The sequence below is a fragment of the Staurois parvus genome, unplaced genomic scaffold (genome assembly GCF_062004578.1).
Source record: "Staurois parvus isolate SC_StPar_1 unplaced genomic scaffold, SC_StPar_1.0 ptg000298l, whole genome shotgun sequence".
Lineage (NCBI taxonomy): Eukaryota > Metazoa > Chordata > Amphibia > Anura > Ranidae > Staurois > Staurois parvus.
Window position 1 is genome coordinate 8079727 of NW_028318094.1, and position 24893 is coordinate 8104619.

The following is a 24893-nucleotide window of genomic DNA, read 5'->3' on the forward strand; positions in this document are numbered from 1 at the left end:
AAACTCAAGTTTTTAACGTGACTTTACACAGCTAACGTTACCAGCGTTAGCAAAACGTCAAGTGTGCATGAGGACTTAAGGAGAAGTTCAAGCGACTACTCACCATCCATACCTTTACTTTGCTTGACTATTGTAGATAATATTGTTACAGGCACCGTTCCAACATAAAGTGTGTGTAAAACCTACTTTTCTAGGCTACGATAGAGTAGGGAAGGGCTAAAACTCTCATCATATTATCTTTTGCATCTGTGTCCAGCTGGAAAATATTACCTTCACTTTCTGTCCTAGAGACGCAACAGGAAATGAGAGGAAATCTCTTCAAAATGAATGGAAATGGCGCTTAAGGCCCCTCACATCTGGGCGTAGCAGGAATGCATGTTGCTGCCTGCGTTTCTACTATGCCCAGATGTGAACGGGCAAGGTGCTGTTGCCCCTGTCAGACAAAACACATGATACGCTTGCAGTGCCAATATTTTTTAATGGCACCACAAATGTGGGTAGTAGTCACATGTTTTAACGTGTTTCCCATGTGACAACACACAAAAATGTGCAGCGCAAAACATGTTTGGCTTGGTGGCATCTTTAGCATGTTTTTGGAGTAGAGGGAGGCCCATTCAAATGAATGGTGCTGCTCCAAAAGCACTAAAAAAAAAAAAATACAAAAAAAACACCAAAAACGCGACGTGGTAGAGTTGCTCAAGTGTGAACGGGGCCTTCTAGAGTTGTTGTAGGTATAGGTGTCCTGATTGGAGAATTTTCCCTTCACCTCTGTGCTAGTGTCAACTCATAATTTTTTTTAGATTTTCCCTCACTTTTTCTCTCGGTGACAATGATCACCACAATAAATAGGGGGGGGGGGGGGGGTAAATCTCCTTAGAGGGGACACAATCAGGATTAAAAATTTGTTTGACCTAAGGTCTAAAACTGGTTGTACACTTATAGAATTTTTAATACAGTCTGCAGGCAGGGGCGGACTGACCATTCGAGCACTCAGGCACTGCACGAGGGCCCGGGGTCAGTAGTGGGCCCCATGAGATGCCCCTGGTACCTTTTTATAGGTTTTTTTGAGTGTGAGCAAGGACACAGGAGCCCCATGATCCTGTATTGCCCGGGGGCCCCATGAGTTGTCAGTCCGCCCCTGTCTGCAGGTTTAACTAAAAGATTCTAACAGTTTCCTCCATCCACTCTATACAACGCAGATTGATGAATCTTCAGTGCTGGTTATTGTGATCTGACAGTCAGTGAAGGCAGTTATCAGAATACTGGAACAGCAAATTGGATGCAGTCACTTTTCGGCTGGTGATTTTCCTTCAGCTCATTTCATTTTTCATTTGAAGGTTGTCAGGCAAGGAGGGTGCCGATGGGGCCACCCACAAAGTGCCTTTTAGGCAGTTCATCAGGAACCTGATAACATTTGCTCAGTGTAACCCCCCCATATCTAAAACTAAAAAAATGCCAGCCCTTACATACACTTTGAAAAGAACACATCCAGTGTCGGATCACTCTAGATCCCCTTGTTCATGTCCTCTGTCTGTCGCAGCCATGAGCGGAGCCTTGTGCTGTGCTGATAAAGCAGAGGCTGTGTGCAGGAGTATTGATTAGCAGCAAAGCGCTCCTCTCAGCAGCAAGGTGCACAATTCCCTCTTCCCCTTTTGGTTCCAATATTTGTGTTTGTTATTCTCTTTCTAACTTAATTGGACTTCTTTTTAAAATAGTTTCACTTTGTCACAACCCCGTGTGGTTACAGGATTTTATAACATTTTAGTGCACACAACACAGACACTATGAACGCTCATCCATGTGTTTGTTGTTACGCTAAAGCATAAGTTACACACCGTAATCAGTCTTGCTGTGTTCTGATAGTTAGCTCTGCTCAGTGTGTTCAGCTGCTGCCAGGCTGATAGCTCCCTCTACATCTAGAAAGCTTTAGAAGTTTCTAGATCAGCCTTTCGTAAACTTTTCAACACAAAGGAACCCTTGAAATGACTTTTTGGTCTCAGGCAGGGGCGGACTGACAACTCATGGGGCCCCCGGGCAATAGGGGGATCACGGGGCCCCTGTGTCCTCGCCCACACTCAAACCACACCCACAAAAAGCCTCTGAAAGGTACCAGGGACATCTCATGGGGCCCCCTACTGACCCTGGGCCCTCGGGCAGTGCCCCAGTGCTCAAATGGTCAGTCCGCCCCTGGTCTCAGGGAACCCCTGCTAAAAATTACTGCATCTACAGCTCATGATACATTAGTGTGATGGTCAGTGGGAAGAATTACTTATACTTGTGGTCATTGAGAAGAATTACCCCCTTATAGATAGCTATAAATATCAATGGTGTCAGCGGGAACTTATCTGAGAGGCAGATAGTGCTTGTTGCTTAACCACTTCCCGTCTGGCCCATGTACATAAACGGCCGGACGGGAGCAGTGCAGGAGCGGGTGGCCATTTATAAACATCCTCCGCATTCACTGCCTGTGCGTGCTCCCTGGGACCTCTCCATTCTGGACACAGCGGAACACCGATCGCTGTACAAGACCTCGGTGTGAGGTCCCGATTCATGTGATCCCTGATTGGCCAATCAGGGATCACATGAATAGTAGTAAGCAAGATGTCACTTCCTGACATCATTGCTTACTACTAGTGAAATCAGTGAGTGATCACAGAGGTCACATGGTATTCACAACAGCTTTGTAGCATGTGACAAACTGTGACCAATCACAGCTCTCACAGTATTTCTCAATGGCTGCAAGAATGCAGCCAGAGAGAAGGAGAAATTATTGCTTTTACAGCCTTTATGGGTGTAAAAGCAATCAGTGTAAAATAAAAAAAAAAAATCTTCATCACCCCCCACAAGTAGTATAGTGTCACTACGGTGACAATGTACTGCTAGAGTGACAGTATGTTAAAAAAAAACCCATAAATAATAATATAAAAAAAAATAAAAATGTAAAACTAATTTTTGAAAAATTATAATTTTTGGTTATAAACTACTTTGGGTTATTATTTGTTTACTAAAAAGATAGCTGAATACATTTTGGTCAATATTTATGAAGAAAGATTATTTAAAAAATAAAAATCCCAGTGGTGAATATATACCACCAAAATAAAGTTTTATCTGTCTAACAAAATGCTAAAAAATTCATATAGGTACAGTGTTGCATGACCGCACAATTGTCATTCAAAGTGTGATAGCACTGAAAGCTGAAAATTGGCCTGGACTGGAAGGGGGTGAAAGTGTCCAGACTTGAAGTGGTTAAGGAACCCCTAGCAACCACTGGAGGAACCCTAGTTGAGAAACCCTGTTCTAGATCAAAGGTTTGGAGCTATGCAGAAGGCAGCATGGAGATTGATTAAGCCCCAGCCTATCCCAGAGAGACTGGCTCTGATGGCATTCTGTTACCCAGCTGTATTTATTCCGTGAGCACACTAGGCTTGGGGTCTTTTCCTGTCCAGGACTGGTCCAGCCTGGCAGAGGCCTCAGATGAGTGACCTGAGGGCCTAAATGCCGAGACTCAAGTTCTGTTATGCTGACTGAGGGCTGTCTACTGACTGGTCACAGAGAAAGCCATGCAGCTGCTCTTGGGCCAAGTGAGTACAGACACCCTTAAAGGATCTTAGAGACTTGAGCTTTGTCCACCCAATCTACCTCTTAAAGGGACACTGCTCTGGGGCTCTAAGAAAGAAGGTTACACACCTGCTGCCGGTACCATGTGATCACAGCAGATCACGTGACAATTATAAACAATGATTGGCTTTGATTCATGCCATTCATTTTTACAATTGTGTTGTGATTGGTCACAGTGATCACATAGTACAAACAGGGCCAATCACTTCCCATCTGTACCATATGATTAGCTGTGGCCAAAACAAAATGACTTGCCATGTCTCCTACTAAATACCTTGGACTGTCTACTTTCCGAAAAGGGGGCATTTGAGGGATATCTCTACTGTCCTGACATTGTTTTGGCCTCAAGCAATGAGATAGGCCGCCAGTACATCAGGATTGATCGATTTTCAGATATACCATAGTTTGTGGACTCTATAAACTTTCTTACAGAGTAAACAATAAATACTGATTTTGGTTATTTTCACCAAAGAAATGTAGCAAAATACATTTTGGCCTAAATTTATGATGAACAATTATTTTGTTAAAAAAAACAGAAATGAAGAAAAACACTCCAATTGTTTAGCAAAAAAAAAACCCAGTAGTGATTAAAAACCACCAAAAGAAAGCTCTTATAGGTGTGAAAAATAATGCTAAAAACTTAGTTTGGGTACAGCGTTGCATGACCGCGCAATGGTCAATCACAATGCAACAGCACTGAAAGCTGAAAATTGGCCTGGGAAGGAAGGGGGTAAAAGTGCCCGGTATTGAAGCAGTTAAGCAATCGTTTTTGGTTATTGTTTTTTTTACTTTCAAAAATGATCTGCATTCTCAGATTTCCTTTATGTAGAGACGGATTAAGGCAGACTGGAACTGTAAGCAAGCTTTGACCATGCACCTCCATCCCTTCAATTGACGTTGTTAGGGACTGCAGTAGGTACAAAGAAGCCAACTCCCCCCCTCCCCCCCATTTGTATTGTCTATACTGACATGAGCCCAGTAGATACCAAGGGGTAGATTTGCTAAAACCGAAGCACTCAGAATCTAGTGCAGCTGTGCATTGTAACCAATCAGCTTCTAACTTCAGCTTGTTCAATTAAACTTTGGCAATAAAACCTGGAAGCCGATTGGTGTCTATAAATTGCACCAGATTTTGCACTCTCCAGTTTAAGTAAATAACCCCCCAACTGCCTACAAGTACATCCTCCCTTATGAAGTGACAGGCAGGTGCCCAGCTTTAACTGTACTGCCCCTAGATTACTGTAGGAGCATGGAGGTTGTAGCTGGGCCCCCTGGACATCCACCAGGCCCAAGGCTGCCTTGTGGATGATTGGGCTTTTTTTAGAATTACCGGATACCCTAATTCAAGGAAAAATCTAATTTTTTTGTGTAATACTTTTTTAAACGGGGGCATGGTAGGGGTGTAAACTTTGCTTTAATGTCTGCTCAAAGGTGTTTCTACTGTCTGCCATAGAAAGCTGGGAGGTATGCTGAGGATAAAGACTGGCGTTCACCTACTACCTTGTAGCTATCAATTATGTGCAGGAATCATACAATTCTAGCATTTTCTGGGACGTTTTGTTCACAAGCTTAAAACAACATTTTTTGCTAGAAAATGACTTATAACCCCCAAACATGAAATATTTTTTTTCATCTTTTCCTTTTAAATGTAAAGAAGAGATTTGGGGTCTTTTTGACACCAGATCTCTTCTTAAAGAGGACCTGTCATGTATATTTCTATTACAATTGATGTTTACATTCCTTGTAATAGGAATAAATGTGATATATTGCATATATTTAGCAAAGACCCTAGAGAATGAAATGGTGATCGTTGCAATTTTACATGTCACAAGGTATTTGCGCAGCGGTTTTTCAAACGCAATTTTTTGGGAAAAAATACACTAATAGTGAATTAAAAAAACAAAACAAAACACAATATATCACATTTATTCCTATTACAAGGAAGGTAAATATACATTACAGGTCCTCTATAAGAAGAGATCTGGGGTCAAAAAGACCCCACATCTCTTATTTACCTTTAAAAGCAAAAGATTAAAAAAAATGTTTTTTGAACTTTTGTTTTAAAAAAAGAAAAAATGTGTTCACTTCCATCGCCGAGTGGAAATGATGTCATGACATTGCTCCGGTCCTCCATCAGGATACAGGTAATCAAAGATGAGTGTTTCATTGCCTCCATCTTGAACAGGCCATATCATTGGATCATTTCCCAGGCTGGCCGGCTTTAACAGTAAACCCGAGAAACACCGGCGAGCAGAGGGGGAACATCCCTTCCCACTGCTATGGAAAGCAATCAAGTGGCTCAACAGATGCTAGGACTGCTTTCAGGAGAAAGCCAGCCGTTTGCTGAAAAAAAAAAATGATACCTGTAAACCACTTAAAAACAGCAACGTTTATATACGTAATGTGGTCCCTTCCAAGGTCAAAGAACAAAGAAAAGACATATGAAACATACTTCAGACAAATTTAACCTCTTTCTGTCCGGCCCATGCCGATAGACGAGATCGTTGCCGATCCAGGGGGACATTTCTAAACGTCCCCCCGCATACATTGCCTGTGCCTGCTCCTTGGGAGGTCACATGGTACAAGGCTATTCACAACAGCCTTGCACCATGTGACAAGCTGTGCCCAATTACAGCTCTCACAGCATTTCTCAATGGCTGCAGGAATGCCTCTATTGAAAAATACTACTGACAGCAACACTGTCAGTAGTAATTACCTCCTTTCTCCTGCAGAAATTCCTTTCTGTCACTAGATGTCCTCAGTCTTCTGAGTTGCATGACACCCAGCATTAACCCAGAAAACTGAAGACATCCTATTAGTGCATGGACCTGTCACACTGACATCATCCGCCACTCTGAGTATTGAGAACATCTGAAGAGGAAGAGGACCCTGCATGCCACATGACTACCATCTAAAAAAAAAAAAGGTAATTATATAAAAAAAGCATAAATTACAAGCTAGATGGTCTTCCAGGGGAAAGAGGGGGTGACTTATAAGGCAGTTGGGGGGGGGCAAAGTCTGTCAATAACTAGATTAGATGTTCCGGGAAGAAAACGTTACTTAGGTATTGTAAGGAAGTCATGTAACAATCTGTAAGAGGAACAGTATTGTGTGCAGTGGGTTTCCTGTATAGATGGAACGCGTCCTGTGAGGTTAGGTGAGGCTACTAAGATCGGTCTGTTTCTATTTCCTCATGACATGCAAACCTTTGCAAAACCTCTCTAGGTAATAAAACGTGTCTTATTTCCTATTATACTCACATTTAAATTTGTGTTTCCTATTGCAATTGTTTTTATTTCTATTTTTAAATCCATGAACACGTTGACCAATTTACATATGGCTGTCTTTTCCTATGGAGCTGTACAAAGTCAATACTACAGATAAAAGGAAATATACATTTAAAGAACCTTTAAAATGTTCGCCAAGTTAAAGGGGTATCTTTGTTTATTTTGTATTTACTTTTTTTCCTGAAATTTACATTGGCAAAGACAGATACTGATTAATGTACACAGAAGTAAAGCACATCGAAACCCAAAAACAAAAATTGAATATAATGAATTTACAAGTCCTTTGATGTGGTGACTGCATTCATTTCCTATATTTTAGCTTGTTTTTCTTTTTTTCACCTGGTGATACAGCCAGCAAGGCCTTGTTTACATCTGTTTTGTTCTCTGCAGAGCGATCCATGTTCAGATCGATCTTCAGAAAGCATTTGACAGGTGGCGAGGAGGCTTTGTATTGTCTCCTAACTGCCTGTTTTGCCCCCCCTAAATGTCAGACTTTTGTACCGACAGGGGATGGGGGTATAATTCACGAAGCGAAGCAAAGCATCACATCTACGGCATGTGTCCACCTCCAGATGCTACCTTTCCAGCTAAAGATTTAGGGACAGTAATAATGCGGATCAACAGTTGGTTATACCCCCCCCCTCCCCCAACCACTGGAGAAAATGAGCCCTACATCTTTTATTTTTCAACTTCCTTTAACAGATCAAGCTGTCCAGCAGAAGTATCATTTAGAGGGTTGGGACAAATCATTTAACGCTGACAGGGTGCTTACAATGATAATCTTTTATTCATTTATATAAAACCTTTATCCTAAAAGGAACAAAACTGTTTGCTGTAGCTCTTTATAAAGTGTTAACTGGAGTTCAGCTTCAATTTGTAAGCCAAATTCATCTGAAATAATCCAGTGCAGTTTACCTTCTCCACAGGTTAACAATGCTGCTTTCTGAGGATGGCTATGTTACTCCTCCATAGGCACAGTGGAGGAAAGAGTGTAACCCTCATTAAGATAGGAAGTGTGTTATTGGCTGGAACACCAGGTCAAAATAAAGAGAAAAAAATTCAAAAGAAAACTAATGCAGCCACCACACCGATGAGCTCATCTCTGTTTCGCTCTGCTCTCTCCTCCTATCAGCATGCCCCATGCACTACAGCTCAAACTATTTTGCTCCTTGTGCTGCTTCTCCCTCCCTCAATCTGGGATGTGCTGTACAAGGCGTGGTAAGAGGCTGATACCAAGTAAATTTAAAGTATTTACACTGTTTGCATTTAAAAATAAATTTAATGATGTATTAAATAATTAACACAGCAACATTATTTTGTGCTGTTTATATATGCCTGGAGTTCAGCTTTAAAGCCCTTCTGTGTATATTATAATATTTTATTGTGTTTTTCTTTATTTAGATAAGCTTGTCATAAAATCCCTGGAGACTGGTGCTACCGGATTTACTCAGCATGACCACCCACGTGACGCTGGAAGATGCGTTATCTAACGTGGACCTATTGGAGGAGTTACCACTCCCTGATCAGCAGCCATGCATCGAACCTCCTCCGTCCTCCATAATGTACCAGGTACCATCTTGTCACAGAGCTGTAGTGCTTCATACTCTTCTTTCATGATCATGAATTTTCTTATTAAGGGACTTTATAATTATTCTTTATATTAAAGCGGAACTTCACTGTATCTGAGCACCACAAACCAAAAACGCTATTTAATTCATATTTTATATTCCATGCAAACCCCCCCCCCCCCCCCCATCCATCCATGTCTCCATGCTTTATTTTGCTGAGAAATCCCTTTTGAAAAACATCCCCTAGCATTTCTGGCAGTGGCCATCTTGAGTAAGGGCAGATTATTCATGCAGCATTTACTTCCTGGAATCCATCTGTCCTTAGCTCAGACATGCAGGCAGGAGGGTGTGCTTAGCTGAGAAAACCCCTGCTCTCCTCTTGGATGCTCCTGTGATATAGGACATCATTTGCCTAAGTAATTGATGTAACATATGCTACACCTTCCTATCTATTTACTAAATGCTAGCAGCAAAATGATTAAAAATAGGCAATGTTGGTTGCCGGAGTGAAGTTCCACTTAAAATTCCCATGACCTCCTTCGCAGTGGCTAAAGTACCAGGATCTCATGGGTAGTGTTTGTTAACTGCTAGTATAAGAGAGAATGCAAAGAGCACACACAAGGAAACCTGCATGTATGTTTCAATTACAGATGGTTTGTCACTTTGATGTTTTGAAAGGAAGAGTGATTCAGGAGCTTAGGTAGACAGCATTCAGATAGAACCGAACCGGATATCGTATGTACTCTCCAGCGCCTCAGGATATGCACAGCCAAAATGGAAGCCAACGGTACCAGGACAGCGACAACCAAAGGAAATGCTTCAGGGGTGCAGCCCTCCTCAGACGGGGAAATCAGCCACTAGATAGAGAGAAAACAGGTGGCGCACACACCTAGTGCATTATCCAAGGTTTATTGTAGGAGTGAAAGAATAATAATAACATACTCACAGACGAAGCATGTATCTAAAAAGCATAGAAAAATGACAATGGCCACAGGAAAGGATTCCAGCAGCCATTTCCCCACAGGCATAAAGCACACTCCCACACCATCCCACTCAGGCATCAACAGCAAGGCTCTTACTTTCCATTCATCATACATCTGCATCAGAGGTTGGTCATCAGCTCTGAGGAAAGGGATTCGTCCCCGAAACGCGTCAGCTATTTGACCGCACTGACAGTGAGAACACCTTGCCTGCCGTTGTGGCCATTGTAATTTTTCTATGCTTTTTAGATACATGCTTCGTCTGTGAGTATGTTTTTATTATTCTTTCACTCCTACAATAAACCTTGGATAATGCACTAGGTGTGTGCGCCACCCGTTTCCTCTCTCTAGCATTCAGATAGAGTTCAGTCATGTGCAAAAGCAAGTAGGGTTGTGAACAGCAACTTGCCCACCCCCCATGATTTTTTTTTGTTTTGTTTTGATTTAGTCTTGACACATGGTTTAAATACAAATTTTGGTTGGAGTTCTACTCTATAGGTGTGAAGCATATGGGGGTGAAAGCCAGATGAAACATCTGGGCAGGCAGACTGGGTTGCATTTCTGATGTTTTAATTTTTTTTTTTTCTTATATCATTTTAACATATATTTATCTGTTTTGGATAAATTAAGGAATGGATAAAAATATTTTTTTTTTTTGCTATCATTTAGAACATGAAATCAGCTCATAGATAGTTGGCACTGGAAGAGCTGTCCCATTAGAAAATTTCCCCTCATCTCTTGTTCCTGTAACACCTTAAACTTTTCCAGTGACAATAGTAAGCAGGGCAAACAGAGAGGCTAAGGCAGCCTATAGATTATGTAATTTTCCTTTCTGCAACCTTGATTCTCCCATCAATACAGTCAGTGTATTCCTCCCACCGATCTATTGTCTCCTTGCCTGGAGAACACGATAGCTGCTAGTGGCTATAGGCAGTAATCGCATGCTAATAATCCAACATGCTGGTTGTACCCAACTCAATCATTGGATTGACTTGGGGACAATCATTGGATTGACTTGGGGACAATCATTGGATTGACTTGGGGACAATCAGCCTGTCCCTGATGAACCGGATGAGATTCGATCCATCTATGAGTGGCTTAAATCTCCCTAGCAGGGATCCAGGCAATAATAACCCAACCCTACTCTATCCAAAGCTCAATTTATAGATCCTTTGACCAAATTACTGAGATTTCTGAAGAAAGCCAAAGATCAACTTCTAGAATGTTATTGTTCTTTATTCCTGCAGGCTAACTTTGATACCAATTTCGAGGATCGGAATGCGTTTGTAACTGGTATAGCCAGGTACATTGAACAAGCTACAGTCCATTCCAGCATGGTGAGTGGCTTCTAAATTCAGTCTAAATATCAGTGCATTTTTAGAATGAGGCCAGAAATGGCACCTCTATATTTCTGCCATGGAAGGTATACTTTAAATGATGCAAGGACAACCTAATGCCGCTATTTTGTTTAAGAAGCTAAAAGTCCTACCATGGCCTCTCAACTAACTGTATATTACACATGTGTTAGATACATTAATAACAATACTGACATAAAATGTTTATGCTGCAGAATGAGATGCTGGAAGAAGGACAAGAGTATGCGGTCATGCTGTACACATGGAGGAGCTGCTCTAGAGCCATTCCACAGGTAAAAGAATCTGTTTTGCATGTGATGGGTCAGAAATATATGTTTTCAATGGTTTGATGTGGCCATAGGTGCAGCAGTCAGGTAGAGAGCAATGCATACCTGCAACTATATCTTGCAAATTGTAGGATCCACATAAGGTACTCTGAAATCACCATTTTAAAAGAAAAAAGCTGCGTACAATAAATATATAAACTTTGTCTGGTTCTTGAGGAACAGATATTTGCTTCATGGGTGGCCCTGTCAATAGCCTCCCACCTGACATCTCTTGATTAAAAAAGCCAGGCTGAAAATTGATGGCCAAACAGCAGCTGCATCCAATTAGATGCAGCCAATGTTGTAATACTCTGGCAGGCACTGACTGCAACTGTCAGAATACATTAGTCACAGTCAGGGCTGTGGATAAGGGGGTACCATTAGTCCTCCTGTACGGGGCCCAGTCTGGCAGGGGGGCCCATGCAGATGGGTGATTTGGACGTGTGCAGGGATGGTGATCAGCTTGGTGGGGGGGCAATTACTAGAACCAATCCCATGTCTCTGCAGCAGCTGAAAGAGAGCCATACAGGGAGAATTCCAGTAATTGCCCCTCCTCTGCATCCATCACTCTGCTTGTGCACCATGCATTTACCCCTGCTGCCTAGGCCCCCTGTATACCCCCACCCTTGCAGTGCTTCCGGCTTCTCCCTTCTCCTTCCCACTGGCAGCTGCAAGCACACAATCGAATCCTGCTGGATGGAGAGTGGGGTAAAGTTCTGGTAAATATGTCACATTTACCAGCCCTTTCCTTTCCTAAATGAACACATTGAGTGATTGATACCAATCACTCACTGTGTTCATTCATAACTGAAGCGTAGTAAACCTTTTTTTTTGAGGTTGGGCCCTGTCAGGTTGGCTGTATGGGGCCCTGTGATTTCTAACAGCAGCCCTGGTCACAGTGGGAGATTCCTGCATCAGTGCTGTATAGTGTGGATGGGGGAATCTGTTAGGGTGAACAAAAATTATTATGTGTGTATACCCTGCGTTTGATACATACAGAAAGCCATTTATCTGTTCAGTTTTTTATCTAGACATTGCTGTAGAGCATCAGCAAACCCCCGACTAGCTTGTCAGTAATCTGGTGATTAGAGAACGCCTGCTTGTGATGTAGGAGTGTAATTTCTAAACACCCCCACCTCAGGCTTATCACTATCTAAGTAGTATAAAGCAGGGCTTGAAAATTCTGCTCGGCCACTCGCCAAATGCGAGGGGAAATTCCTTTCTGGCGAGCACAGTAATGCCCTGCACATTTATTGATGAGGCGGGTGGCTTGCAATGCGATCCCCAGGCCCCTTGGATCGATTTGCGTTCCACTTGCTCTCCAAGTCTCGTTTTGAAGCCGACTTCCTTTTCCCAACTTCCGGCTTCTTCTTCGGCACTGCCATTACACTGGCAGCGCCGCTGAGGGGACAGGTGCAGGAGAGGTCTGCTCTCCTCCGCAGAGGGAGACAGAAGGAGAGGCCCGCTCTCCACTGCTACGGGGGACACGTGAAGGAGAGACCCACCAACGATGCACATCCATACATATTTTTGGGCATCTAAATAAGCACTTTGTTTTTTTTCTTAATACACTACTTCTCTAAGCTCTCTTTTAAAAAACGTGATATTTTGATTGCACCCTATTGCTATTAAGCTATTACTGTTATGTTTAAATTGACATAATAAAGTTATGTTAGAATTGCTGTTTTTTATATTTTGGACTCTTTATTCTAAAGAAAAATGTAATTTCATGAGCCTTAAGGGGGCGTGGTTGGGGGCAGGGGTGGGGATGGGCCAGGGGTGGGGTTGGTGGCGGACCTGGGCAAGGTTTGGTGGGGCAATTGATGGAGAGTAAGGTTTTTGCCTGGCTAGTAGGTCTAGACTTGAAATTTTAAGCCCTGGTATAAAGTATAGTTGGTACCAAGATTGTATTTGCCATATTGACACGTGGGCCAGTGTCTAGAGCAGCAGGACTAGAGGACCAGCACTAAACAGCAATTTGTAAAAATTGTTGTAGCACCACCCCCAAAGGAGCCATTGATGATTTTGGGTTCTCTGTTCTGCGCCACAACTCCAAGAACAATATCGGACCATCCGGAAACACCTAGTTGAATAGGAATACTGCAAACACAAGTGCAAGGGACTCTCAACAGAATCGCTTTACAAGATAATGCTTTACTAGGAATTGTTAAGTCAGCAGGAGACAAAAAGAAAAGTTAGTTGTGGGTGTTCCCCAACCTGCAAAATTTATCAAATGAAGTCAGGAAGATATACAGTAGAAATGACCATGTCAATAGTTTTAAATGCAGGACCAACAAATTCTAAATAAACCTATGATTCCAGGAGCAGGAGTGGGGACCTTTAGTCAGTCAGCTCCCTCTACTTCCTGCCTCCACAGGCAAAGAAAGCAATAAAGCACAATTTATGAAACCTGGGTAGGAGTTCTGTCTTGAAGTAAACAAGCGCTACGTCAGCAATAGTAAAAAGAAAGACAGTCAGTGGCAAACGGAATCCTTTGAATTGAGAAATCCTGGAGGTAAATGTATCCTTGTCTTCAGCTAGTTTATGATGAGGCTCAAAGGTATCACTATGCGATGGCAACTAGCAAAGTGAATGGAATAGCAAAATGTATTCTTCAAAATAGCCCTTGAGTAGGTAAAGAGGGGGGATAACGGTGCCTGAATGCAGTGCCTATACTGTATTAGGGAGAATGTTGGACTTGCATCCACTCACCAGAACCCTGGGAGATAACACAACCAAAATCTGCTGTGGAGGGTCAGGCTTCTGGCAGATTGCCTCCTGGAAACCAATCAAGACAGTGGGTAGTGATGCCTGCAAGGTGCTCAGCAGTGGCCAACCCGATTCCCGGAGATTACTGCGGTCCCTGGAATGTTGAAGGTCACCCTGTAGTGCTTGACTGCTGAGCAGGTTTACTGTGCTGGATGGTAGAGCCACGGTCTGGTCTTGACAGGGAAAAAGACACGCCCCCCCCAACCCTCTGTCAGCCTCCAAGTCCCCACGCCAAGAGCACCAGCAAAGCTGTTGCAGGGGAATATATCTGCCTTTCCAGGATGCCCTTCAGTTTTCCTCTCCTCTGGTAAATGTGGTCCTGACAATGCTGATAAATACAGTGCCTCTAGGTGATGGGACTACAGGTCCCAAGATCCCATGCTTCTCAGAACACTTCCCACTCTGTCTACCAAAATCTGCTGTGTAGGGTCCCGCTCCTGGCAGAGTAGTGTGGCTCCAGATTGCCTCCTGGCAACCAATCAAGACAGTGGGTAGTGATGCTTGCAAGGTGCTCAGCATCGGCCAACCAGATTCCCAGAGATTACTGCGGTCCCTGGAACATTGAAGGTCACTTTGTAGTGCTGGACTGCCGAGCAGGTTTACTGTGCTGGATGGTAGAGCCACTGCCTGGTCTTGACAGGGAAAAGACACGCCCCCCCCCCTCCCCCTCTGTCAGCCTCCAAGTCCCTGCACCAAGAGCGCCAGCATGGCTGTTGCAGGGGAATATATCTGCCTTTCCAGGATGCCCTTTGGTTTTCCTCTCTTCTGGAAAATGTAGTCCTGACAATGCTGATAAATATAGTATCTCTAGGTGATGGGACTACAAGTCCCAAGATTCCATGCTTCTCAGAACACTTCCCACTCTGTCAGGAGGAAATTATGTGATTACTGTGCACTGAATACTAGAGGGGTAAAAGGGGAATCTCAGACTGTGCAGCAGATGTCCCAGAATTGCAGAATGATCCAGCTTGAACCTGGCTACATTGTGATAACTTTTTAATTATTTGGCTCCATTTTTCCGACCAGCTCTGGACATCAGCATTCAGGAATAAAACGGTAGTAGATGTGGGATAGTCAGATGAGTCAAAAGAGTCCCGGTGCACCCAGGAAGATTAAATTCTCTCCAATATTTTATTTGATGGTCTGTACAGCCAAAAAATAGTCCTGCATAGAAAGCAGAGCACATGCTATCTCCAGTAGAACATTCTAGCTGTAGTTTTATCTGATGACCTTAGGAAGGCGGGGGGCGGGGGGCTTGTTATCATTTATGTTTGCCTAGGACTACTTAAAATCCATCTCCAGCTTACTGAAGAAATCCTCCCCACTCCCTAAAACCCTGAAATCATAGGTCCGTACTCCCCTCCCCAGCAGTGGGTGCGTCTTACTCCTGTACCGAACAGTACTTATTTATTGATGTGTGGGTGCAATTTAGTGTAGTATTACTGTATGTACAGACCCTGAGTCTGGGTTGAGAGGAAGTAGGTTGAATGACAATGGCCATCTTTCGAACAGGGAGACCAGAGACATCCAGTGGCACGGGGGGGGGGGGGGGGATGGTAACAGTGGTACTAAAATGGGTATTGCAGTAAAGGCTGGGCTAACAGGGGATAGGCAACTAGGGATAAAGGTTTGTGCCCTATTGTATGGACTCGATCATTTATTAAATATGATATGACTGCGCACGTTTTAAATGGCAAATATTTTATTCCCTAATGCATCAACAAAAATGGGTTCGTTATGGAGAAAAATGTGTGATTGGTGCTGGGACCCTGAAGGTCTCACTAAGATGAACATTGTGTACTTTTGGTATTATAAGGGATGTAATATATATATATATATATATATATATATATATTTTTTTTTTTTTTATTTTTTTTTACTTTTTCTGATTGCTGTTTTTTCCCCCACATAAAAAAGTGTGAAGGTGTCTGCGGTAAGCCTACCCTTCCCTCCTCTTTACATGAACTTGAACTTGAAAGTGACCGAACCACCTTGAGACATGTGGTGTGGCATCTGCTCATTGCTGTGCTGGCCACCACCACACTTATGGCCAAGGGCAGTCAAATCATGCCTGCATGTTTGACCACTGTCATATATTGATAATACAAATTATTTGATGGAAGCTTCACTCTCACTTTGGCACTAAACCTGGAACAATAGATAAAATTATAAAACGTATGTTATCCCAACATTTCATTTTCCTGATATGTGTCTGTTGTACCATATACCTGTATGAAAATGTATTCTGTTTTCTTTGAATTGCTTTCCTTTGTGTGAAATACCTGATGTTTCTGCCAATTCCCCCTATTTCAAACTGACCACGCTAGGCATGAGTGCACATTCATTCCAGCGTGGTTAGTTTTCTGCTTTGCATTCTACTTAGTAGCACAGCCTGCCTGTACTTCAGTGGCCAGACTTGTGCTGACACACATTTCTGTAGAGCTCTTCACTGGGAAGATCAGTGTACTGCTGTTTATCTAGCTCCTTCAGCAGTCCTACCTCTCTGAGTTCCTTAAGCAGCTGAGAACAAGTCATGTTCATGTGATCATTTCAAAAATAGGTATTCATATCTCTATATAATGTTTTCCCTGGCATTTCTGTTTTAAACTGAATGGGTTGTTTTACAAGGTAAGGGTTCGCACAAACCGTAATTTATAAATACTTGTTTAATGTGTCTTTCTAGGTGAAATGCAATGAACAGCCTAACCGTGTGGAGATTTATGAGAAGACGGTGGAGGTTCTAGAACCAGAAGTCACAAAACTGATGAAGTTTATGTACTTCCAGGTAAATTGTGCGTTCCTTATCTTTGTCCTTTCTGGGAATTGCTACACCAGTGGTTTATCTAAATCAGATGTAAACCCTAACTGGATGACAGTTTGCTGTGTATCATAAACAACTGCCATTTTTTTCTTACATGCACTTGTAGCCTTTTGTACATCATATGTTACATTTCAGTGCTGGTAATCTCATGCAGCCTCTTAACAACCACTTCTTATGTACATGCACTACAGCGATGGCTGCCTGTCTGCATATCTCAGGGAGGGTTGCCTGATGGTGACAACAATGTCTGCATAACGTATTTAAAAGCAGTCACTTGCAGTCTCCATTGGAAACCGATATAACAGGGTGACAACACAGAAGCAGAATTAGGAGAAAGGTACAGAGCGTTGCTACAGTATAACAGTGCCTGAAGAAAGACCTCCATAGTAGGATCACCAGGTATTATTTTAATGAGAGCTTCAGATTTGAAAATATTTAAAATGCATAATAAAAATGACAAATAACATGTTAAAGCTTACATGAGATTTTAGTGGTTGGGCTTACATATGCTTTAATAATGCAGTGCATGTCGCATTTCGCACATTGCAGTAACCCATTGTAACCAGATTTCAGTTCAGTTCAGTGCAGTGTTAAAGATGATATTTTACTGGGATTTTTGACTAAATAAATTACATACTCAAAAAATAATACATACATTTTTAACAGCAGTAAGGTAAGCATTTTAGAGCAAACACTAGGTCAATTAGGCAAGTATGATGGCACAGAACACCACACAGAATGACTGGCAAGAGGCTTTCCTGAAGCACTTTTAGAGAACTGCTTAGTCTGGCTCCCAGAGAAAACAAGATTTTGGAAACTTGAATTGGTAACTTTATGGCTTTGGCATTGTATTGTAGCAAGGTTTTCTGGAAAACAATTGTGGTTCACCAAATGATTTAGCCTTTTTCCTAGTCTGACATTTTAAAATACCGAGGTGGCAACTCGTTCGCCTGATAAAAGTACTTTATTAATAAAGGGTACAGTGTGCATGTTACAGCAACTTATGTGTTTCGGTAAAAAAAACCTTATTCATTGGCTATGAATAAGGTTTTTTCTGAAATGCGTATGCTGCTGTAACTTGAACACTGTACCCTTAATTAATTAAGTACTTTTATTGGGAGAAAAAGTTGCTGGCTTCACGCTATACTCTCATACTTAATAGAGAGCCTGTGTTTGGTCAGCAAAATCCGGAAAAACTATACCTAAATTGGGTGCTCCTAAATAGTTAACAGGTAAAGTTATATATGTGAAAAATATAATTCTGTTCATATTCTTTTTTTTTTTAATATTCCATCCACTTTAGTTTGCTTTTAAGCACAACTGAAGTCATGAAATTGATATGCAGTCAGACATTTTACTAACAACATCCATTTTCATAGTCTTTGCTCCTCTTTCCCATTACAGCAGTTGTACCGGATGTCTATATATGACTTTGCAGATCAATTGGCAGCAGACCCAGTGCACTCACTAATGTATCAGTCCTGGTCTGACGCACCCCCACCCCTTTTCTCTGCAATACCAGTCTGGATGCTTATTTTGAGGGGTGTTGCTATTACTCAGCTCTGGCAGCACAGAGCACTGAATGAGGAAGTGTCTGTATACTGTATGTCTATATATGACTTTGCAGATCAATTGGCAGCAGACCCAGTTCACTCACCAATGTATCAGTCCTGGTCTGACACCCTCCCCCCCCCCCCCAACCTCTTTTCTGTGCAACACAAGTCTATAGGAGGATGCTAATTTTGAGGGGTGTGGCTATTACTCTGCTATGGCAGCACAGAGCACTGAATTAGGAAGGAAGGAAGCAGCATTTCTACTACTATAGCAAGGTATTGAGAGAAAAGTCAAAATCAGTCAACAGTCATAACATGTAGATGTAAAGGACCATCCATTCTGAATATAAATATACTTTACAAACCACCTCTGCTTCTGAGAACAATGTACTAGCTCTCAACTATAATCACTTTCAGCGAAAAGCCATAGAGAGGTTCTGCAATGAGGTGAAGCGCCTCTGTCATGCTGAGCGCAGGAAGGATTTTGTGTCGGAAGCCTACTTGCTCACCCTGGGGAAGTTCATCAACATGTTTGCTGTACTGGATGAGCTAAAAAACATGAAGTGCAGCGTGAAGAACGACCACTCTGCTTATAAACGGTAAGGAATCCTGATAGTACCAGTTGTCATGAGCATTTTGTCAGTTGCTTTGTTCTTCTGTCCCAGCCTCAAGATGTATACAATGCCTTGAAAAAGTATTCATACCCCTTGAAATTTTCCACATTTTGTCATGTTACAACCAAAAAGATTTGTGGTTGTAGCATTACAAAATGTGGAAAATTTCAAGGGTTATGAATACTTTTTCAAGGCGTTGTAAGTTGTGGAGAGCAAGAAAACATTTCAATTGGCTGAATAATAAGTATAATTATCCCTTACCATTGGGTCTGCTGTAATGCTGGCCACAAACTCAGCACTGTTAAACTAAAGGCAATTTTTAAAAACTTTTTGGATAGAGTGGAGAAGGTTTTATTGCTTTCTGTATCCCCATTGGGGAGAGTCACCTTTTCTATTTGTTATGTTTCATGTTACCACCGAAAGTGAAAAATCCCAATTCAAATCCCATGCTCTCACATTGGATGGATTTCCTCTCACTTCCTGTTTTGGCTATGGGATAGAAAGTGGTGGTAAATCTCCCCAATGGGATACCGAAGGAAAAACCCTAACAAAGGTTAATAACCCTTCCCTAACGCTGACCAAAATGAAAAAAATAAAAAGGTTTTTGGTGAAGTCTCCTTGTCATGGACAAATTTCATGTACAGCAGTAAAGCTCTGGACGGGGATAAGTTCGTGCCTTTAACAGTTCGTGTTTAGGCGATGCAATGTGGGTGCCATATGTGCACAAAGATAGTAGAAGATAGATGCACTGGAGGATACAAGAAGCATATGTAGATATCCCCCAATGCCTTTCATACACACAGTTAACATTTTACTGGTTGTCTTACCTGATTGGGCTTCTACCCAAGACTTTAGTTTTGGATAGGAGGGAGAAAGAATAAAATATCTGTCAGTTTTGTATTAATGTATTTGCCCAATTGCGGAAAATTCTCTCTGACTTCCTGTCCAAGGTGGCAGTGGACATTTGGCTAGGAAGAAAGGGAAATCTCTACATGGAAACCCAGGCAGCAACAAACTAATAACACAGGCCAATACGTAATTTGGTGGCTTGAATGTTAGACCTGTTCCTTAGTATATTTGGCCCGCTGGTTCCAAAAATGGCACTGATTTTTCTCTATCAGCTCTAGTTTTTGAGATACAGCCTAAATGCCATATACCACTTTTCACTTTGTTTGCCTGTCAAAATCAGGATATTTTAATGTTTTGTTTTATTGTCACCCGGTAGTATGAAAGAAACACAAAAAAGTAGCCATTACCTTTATGGTGCTCGATCTGCAAAAATGAAACAATATGAGTGTCAATATACACACACCTTCTATACAATCAAAACTGTAATAATTTAATAAGTTTACAACTTACACTTTAGAATCCAATGTTTCCAATATAAATATACAGTTGGACGTAAATAAAACACTGTCACTAATCTGCCAGCTTGAACACGAAAACACAAACTAGGTAACAAAAGAATACAAAAAATGCCCACTGCCCCAGTCTATAACTGGCCTTCACAGCAAGGAGGACATGGAAGGGCGACGCATGTCAAACAACAAAAGAGAAAAATTCCTGGCTCAGCTTGCCAACCAGCCTGCAAACAAACCGAATTATCCTGTCTAACAGTATGCGTTAAAAACAGGAGTTTAGTTAGCACACATTTGCAAATACACGTGCAAGCTACAGAACCTCGTCACGGCACCCCGATATTCTGTAGTTCCTAACTCTACAAATTTTGAGAGCCCCCATAGTAGAGGCACATGTATTTAATAGATAAACCAAGGCAGGTGGACCTGAGGGAGCCCACCCTTCCTTTAAAGGTGTAGGTAACAGAAGAACAAGTTGATCAAAAAGATCTTTTCAAAAACTGACTTAAAAATTACATAAATTTGATCGTATCTAAGAAACTAGAGCTGATGCAGTGTGGCTAATGCAGTGTTTCTCAACTCCAGTCCTCATGGACCCCCAACAGGTCATGTTTTCAGGATTTCCCTCAGATGAAACAGCTGTAATAATTACTAAGGCAGTGAAACTGACCAAATCACCTGTGCAAAATAATGGAAATCCTGAAAACATGACCTGTTGGGGGTCCATGAGGACTGGAGTTGAGAAACACTGGGCTAATGTAATTTTCTGAATCAGCGCCCCAAATAACCCCAAGAACAAGTCTAAAAAAGCAAGGCATTAAGAAATAAACATTCTTTTTTGTTGGTCTGTGAATCAAAAACAGCTTGATGATTTTTCTTTTTTTTTATTTCCCCTTGATCATGTTCTTGTCATGACTAGTCACCGGGATGTGATGTCTTCTGAACCTTCCTCGCTCTGCTAAAAATATATCCAATGGTTATGCAAAATTACTTTTGATGTTTATATTTGCAGAGGGTGCTGATAGGCCTTAGTTGTGTATTGTTTATGTATATTTTATTGCAGCGCTGCTCAGTTTCTGCGGAAGATGGCAGACCCTCAGTCTATACAAGAGTCACAGAATCTCTCTATGTTTCTTGCCAATCACAACAGGATCACTCAGGTAAGAGCAATTTTTGCATTGCTGTTCAGTGATGAAATCAATACATCTTTTAAAGTGGTACTAAGCAGTCAACTATGCTTGCAGCTGGAAGTTTAGAAATTATACAGGGGACATTTATAATATTATTGTTTGCAGAAAGCAGGACAGTTCCCCCAATCTGATGGTGGTTCCAAAGTATTGTAATCTTTTATTGTAAAATTTACTTAGAATCAACCTAAAACATTTGTAACCCATCTATACTAATTAACGCTGAATGCCAAGCAAACGGCTGAGCACACAGTTGAAATACATACTGTATGTGTGAATTGTCTTACCTTCCAAGGATTTGTAATTCTGTTCAGCCAGTCATATGATGCAGTCACTCTTACCCGAAAGCATAGTCATGTCCTGGATCTTCCTGCAGACTACACTAAAGTTAAGCAATACAGCCTAGTCCAGTACCCACCCCAGTTTGTGATTGGATAGAAAAGTAGCAGCGGCACATTGTTGAGGTCAGCTGTGTGATCTTTTATATGCGTCTTCCTGATAAATTTGTTCAATGTAATTGAGACTTGATTTGCTGAGCATGCTGCCTCTCCCTCTCAGACTGCTGCTGTGCAGCAGAATACTGGAGGCTGGTGTCAAGAGACAGTTCAGATACCTACAGTGGCGAGAAAAAAGTATGTGAACCTCTTGGAATTAACTGATTTTCTGCAGTAATTTGCCATAAAATGTGATTTGTATCCCTTTCAAGCTATATGCAAATCACCTACTCTTGATCACATGTCTTCAGAGAGCTTCTTTTTGCGAGGCATGGTTCACATTAGCTGATGCTTCTTATGAACAGCAATCTTAAAATGTCTGAGTGTCTTTTATCAAAGTAGCTCTAAGCCACTCCAAACTCATCATCAATTGAATCCCAGGTATGCAAACTACTTACTCCAATTAGCTTTCGTTGAAGTGGTCTATGGGTTTACTTACTTTTTTCTCCAACACTGTGTCTGTGGGTTCACGTACTTTTTCCATCAGTGCTGTGAACGTTTAATGGGTCTGTTTAATAAAGACATGAGAAATTAGAATTGTTTGTGTGTTTTCAGCTTAAGCACATTGTGTTTGTCTATTGTTGTGACTTAGATGAAAATCGGATCACATTTTATAGCAAATTACTGCAGAAAACCAGCTAATTCCAATGTGTTCACAAATTTTTTCTTTCCACTGTATACTACTGTTGGGAAAAAATAAATATGATTTTTGTTTTTAGAGCTTATGTGTACAGACATTTGCTTGACTCAAAATTGCTTTACTTCCCATTTAAGTAAATGGGAATTTGAATGCAACTCCCAGATGTAACTTTGAAGCATCTCAGGCTTAAAATGTATGAATATTCAAAATTTGGGAAATCCAAAATGTTACAGTACAGGAGGTGTGGGGAAATCTTCCAGTGGGAAAGGTTCTCTTTTAAAGAGATTTCCTTCTGCCTCACTCACTTCCTGTTGTGTCTTCAGGACAGGATGTGAGTAAATCTCCCCAATGGGATGTACATGACAACAAACCTGCCAGAAGTTTTAACCTTTTCATACTTCAAAACTAAAAAAACAAATTTGGCTCTTGATAATGCAAATGAAGGCATGCTATGTTTGCCTGTCTACATAAGCCCTAAATGAAAACCTATCTGGTTTTCATAGTTTATTTGATATCCTCTTTAACCGCTTCCCATCCACCCATTGCCTATAGACATTGGATGGGAAGCTTTCCCGATGTACCTGTACGTCAGCCTGCATCGGTGGCTCTTGCTCTGCACCTGGGAGCCGGATCACATTATCGTGTTATTGGTATTATACCATGTGGTTGCAATGACCAATCCCAGCAATCACATAGTAAACATTGATAGTGAAAGTATAGATTAGCAACCTGTGAGTGTACAGCAGCCTGTCACAGTGCATGTACACTCACGCGACTGCAGTTCTGGCCACCCCAGTATCCCTGATCACTGGCCATTGTAGTCAATAATAAACCTGAAGCCAGCCCCTGTCACCTGTCCCAGTGCTCACAATAACATGGCCATACACCATACCAATGTCTTGATCACCGCCATACCCCATACCAATGCCCTGATCACCGCCATATGCCATACCAGTACCTTGATCACCGCCATACTTCATACCAGCACCCTGATCACCACCATACTCCATACCAGCGTTCTCATCATCTTCATGCCCCATACCAGCATCCTGATCACCCCATATGCCATACCAGTATCCTGATCACTGCCATACCCCATACCGGCGCGCTGTTCACCACAATACCCCATACCAGTGCCCTGATCACTGCCATACCCCATACCAGCGTCCTGATCACCACTGTACCCCATACGAGTGCCCTAAGCACCTCCATATGCCACACCAGCACCCTGATCACCGCCATACTCCATAACAGCACCCTGATCACTGCCATACCCCATGACAGCACCCTGATCATCATCATACTCCATACCAGTGCCCCAATCATCTCCATGCCCCATACCAGCATCCTGATCACCCCATATGCCATACCAGCATCCTAATCACCTCATATGCCATACCAGCGTTCTGATCACTGCCATACCCCATACCAGTGTTCTAATCACCACCATACCCCATAATGGCGCCTTGATCGCTGCCAATTCCCATACCAGTGCCCTGATCACCGCCATATGTCATACCAACGCTCTGATCACCGCCATATACCATACCAGTACCCTGATCACCGCCATACTCCATACCAGCACCGTGCTCACCACAATAATCCATAATAGAGTCCTGATCATCTCCATGTCCCATACCAGCATTCTGATCACCCTGTATGCCATACCAGTATCCTGATCACTGCCATACCCCATACCAGCGCCCTGATCACCTCCATACCCCATACCAACGTCCTAATCACCACCGTACCCCATACCAGTGCCCTGATCACCACTATATGCCATACAAGCACCCTGATCACTGCCATACTCCATGCCAGCACCCTGATCACCGCCATACTCCATAAGAGCACCTTGATCATCATCATACTCCATACCAGCACCTTGATCACCGCCATACTCCATGCCAGCACCCTGATCACCGCCATACCCCATAAGATCACCCTGATCATCATCATACTCCATACCAGTGCCCCGATCATCTCCATGCCCCTTACCAGCATCCTGAGCACCTCATATGCCATACCAGCATCCTAATCACCCCATATGCCATACCAGCGCCCTGATCACTGCCATACCCCATACCAGTGCCCTGATCACCACCACACCCCATACCAGTGTTCTAATCACCACCATACCAGCGCCCTGATCACTGCCATATCCCATAGCAGCATCCTGATTACCGCCATATGCCATACCATCACCCTGATCACCACCATACTCCATACCAGAGTACTGATCATCTCCATGTCCCCTACCAGCATCCTGATCACCCCATATGCCATACCAGTGCCCTGATCACCGCCATATGCCATACCAGCA

At 42.3% G+C, this 24893-nt stretch overlaps 1 protein-coding gene across 2 annotated transcripts in view; it reads left to right on the plus strand.

Moving 5' to 3' along the window:
• Nucleotides 1–24893, plus strand: part of CYFIP2 (cytoplasmic FMR1 interacting protein 2) — a 136723-nt gene that overhangs the window by 44171 nt on the left and 67659 nt on the right. For both annotated transcript variants that reach the window (XM_089682845.1, XM_089682846.1), the window contains exons 3-8: nucleotides 8307–8474; nucleotides 10701–10790; nucleotides 11024–11101; nucleotides 16587–16688; nucleotides 18695–18876; nucleotides 21313–21409. In XM_089682845.1, the coding sequence (XP_089538971.1) occupies nucleotides 8358–8474; nucleotides 10701–10790; nucleotides 11024–11101; nucleotides 16587–16688; nucleotides 18695–18876; nucleotides 21313–21409 (666 nt within the window). In that variant the 5' untranslated portion in view covers nucleotides 8307–8357. The remainder of the gene's footprint in view (nucleotides 1–8306; nucleotides 8475–10700; nucleotides 10791–11023; nucleotides 11102–16586; nucleotides 16689–18694; nucleotides 18877–21312; nucleotides 21410–24893) is intronic.